Genomic DNA, 1,979 nt, shown 5'->3' with positions numbered 1-1,979 from the left:
CCCCCACCACCGCCACCCCTCCGCGCCGCTCGCTCGCTCGCCTGGCCTGGCGCGCGCTTTTTATCAATTTCTGACAATAGTTGTTCTGCTAGCGGGAGCAGACGCACCGCCGCGAGGCCCGCGAGCAAGCGCTCCGCCGAGCTCCCGAGCCGCCACGCCGCGCGCAGCACCGCGACGCCCCCGCCGCGAAGCAGTGCGCAGAGCGAGAGCACAGCCCCCCAGCGCCGCCCTAGTGGACGCGCGGACATGACGGGCCGCTGCCCGGGCGGGGCCCTGACCCTCAGCAGCCCGCCGCACCGAGACCTGCCAGCATGACGGCGCCGTGACTGTGCTGCTTGTGTGTCTGTGTTGTGTCGTGTGTGTGCGTGATTGTGTGCGTGTGTGTGTGCCGGCCCGTCAGCAAGTTGTAAACAAATCGGATATAGCAGACGACGAGCAAGCGGACGACAGCGACAGCGCGCAGCCCCGGCGCAGCCATGCCCCGGCCGCGGGCCTCGGGCCGTGCAGGAGGCCGCCGGCCTCGGGCGAGGCCGTCCAGGAGCTCGCCCAAGTGAATAGGCCGAGGCCACCGTCGAGGAGGCCGCCCGCACCGCCGCCATGTACAGCCCGGACAAGATGATGAACGGCAAGGGCCACGGCCCGTTGCACCCGACCTCCATCGCCCCCACCCCGTGTTTCCCCGGCAGGTACTCGCCGACTTACCGCGGCCAGGACCCCATGAGGAGATGCGTGGCCAACCCCTCGGTGAGTACGCGCTCGGCCTCACGGAGGACACCGCGCTTCGTCGCGGTGGTGCCAGTGGCCCCGGGGGCCGCTCTGCATGCGTGTCACGCGTTTTGGGTACTCGCGACATCTCGATGCACAATTGTAAAGCATCCTAAGGTCGAGTCATTGGCCTGTGTGTATTGCCTGGTTTAGTAGAAGGCGGCATCATCCCAGGAGGGTCTTCTTAGTTGATCACATCAGGTGTACATTTTACGGCAGAATTTTTACTCTATGATTTATGTAATTATTTTCTGTAATTTGGACTGCCATATTCCAAACATACAAAATGTCAATGTGCCGTGACGATAAGCCCACTCTAAACATCTATGATAGACATTGTAATAAGACAAATATTGTAATCAGAAACGAAATTCTGTGCGCATAACTGCACCCAGAAAAATTGTTTCTTGATTCAAGTGCACACTGACACAAGATGAAATTCACCATTGAAACAAGGCAAAATTGTGTTTGGAATAAGATTTTTCTCTCATATTCGAAAGAAAATATCAGCTTGTTTCCAGAGTAAATTTTGATCTTGTGTCAGCGTGCACTTGAAACAAGGAAAAATTTACCAGAAACAAGAAACGATTTTTCTGGGTGTGAGATCAGATACAATAGTGTTAGAAGCTAGCTACCAATTGTGTATTTTTGTGACATGTATTTGAACGCTGTGATGCACACAGTGGTCCGGTGCTCTAGTTACAATAATATGTCCTTAAACATTTAGAAGTAATCAGAAACAAGATGTAAAGGCGGAAACACCCTTTTCTCCTTAGAAAACTTTGCACGTGTCCCATACCCTGTACACGGAGGAAAATACTGGCTATGCAGATAACTGATTACTAGCCCACGATACCAAGCCAAAAATGTAGCCATCAAACAGAAAAAAATGCGTGTAGCTAAAAATGTAGCTATGTTGCTACATAGATATGTCTTTAGCTATGGTTGTCGCTATACAGCTGAATCAATTTTTTTGATCGTGTCAAGGTTGTGAAAACACCACCCGTCTGCCAGCGCCGCGGCTGGAGAGGCTAGAGAGCAACACGGTTCGGGGTTCAAGACGGTGACAGAGGCGCACACGTGACCGGACCGGGCTAGAGCGGCGTGGAGCGGCGCGCAGAGCGCAGCGGGCCCGGCTTGTTTACCTGTTAATATTTGATCGCCTTCAACACTTTAATGTATCATGATCGGGCGGGGAGCCGGAGGGGGGCGTG

At 54.4% G+C, this 1,979-nt stretch overlaps 2 protein-coding genes across 4 annotated transcripts in view; both read left to right on the top strand.

Annotated features, from left to right (window-relative positions):
* Positions 1–1,979, top strand: part of LOC113202874 (dynein light chain roadblock-type 2) — a 223,281-nt gene that overhangs the window by 18,604 nt on the left and 202,698 nt on the right. The window lies entirely within an intron of this gene.
* Positions 1–1,979, top strand: part of LOC113216170 (inhibitory POU protein) — a 39,121-nt gene that overhangs the window by 589 nt on the left and 36,553 nt on the right. For 2 of the 3 annotated variants that reach the window (XM_052265620.1, XM_052265618.1), the window contains exon 1: positions 60–744. The exons of the other annotated variant lie outside the window; for it this stretch is intronic. In XM_052265620.1, coding sequence (XP_052121580.1) covers positions 598–744 — 147 coding nt within the window. In that variant the 5' untranslated portion in view covers positions 60–597. Of the gene's footprint in view, positions 1–59; positions 745–1,979 lie in introns of those variants that run through there. 3 annotated transcript variants of the gene reach the window in all.

This window comes from Frankliniella occidentalis, unplaced genomic scaffold, assembly GCF_000697945.3.
Source record: "Frankliniella occidentalis isolate FOCC.00 unplaced genomic scaffold, Focc_3.1 Scaffold28, whole genome shotgun sequence".
In the NCBI taxonomy this organism is placed as follows: domain Eukaryota; kingdom Metazoa; phylum Arthropoda; class Insecta; order Thysanoptera; family Thripidae; genus Frankliniella; species Frankliniella occidentalis.
This window is presented reverse-complemented; position numbering and strand designations above follow the sequence as displayed.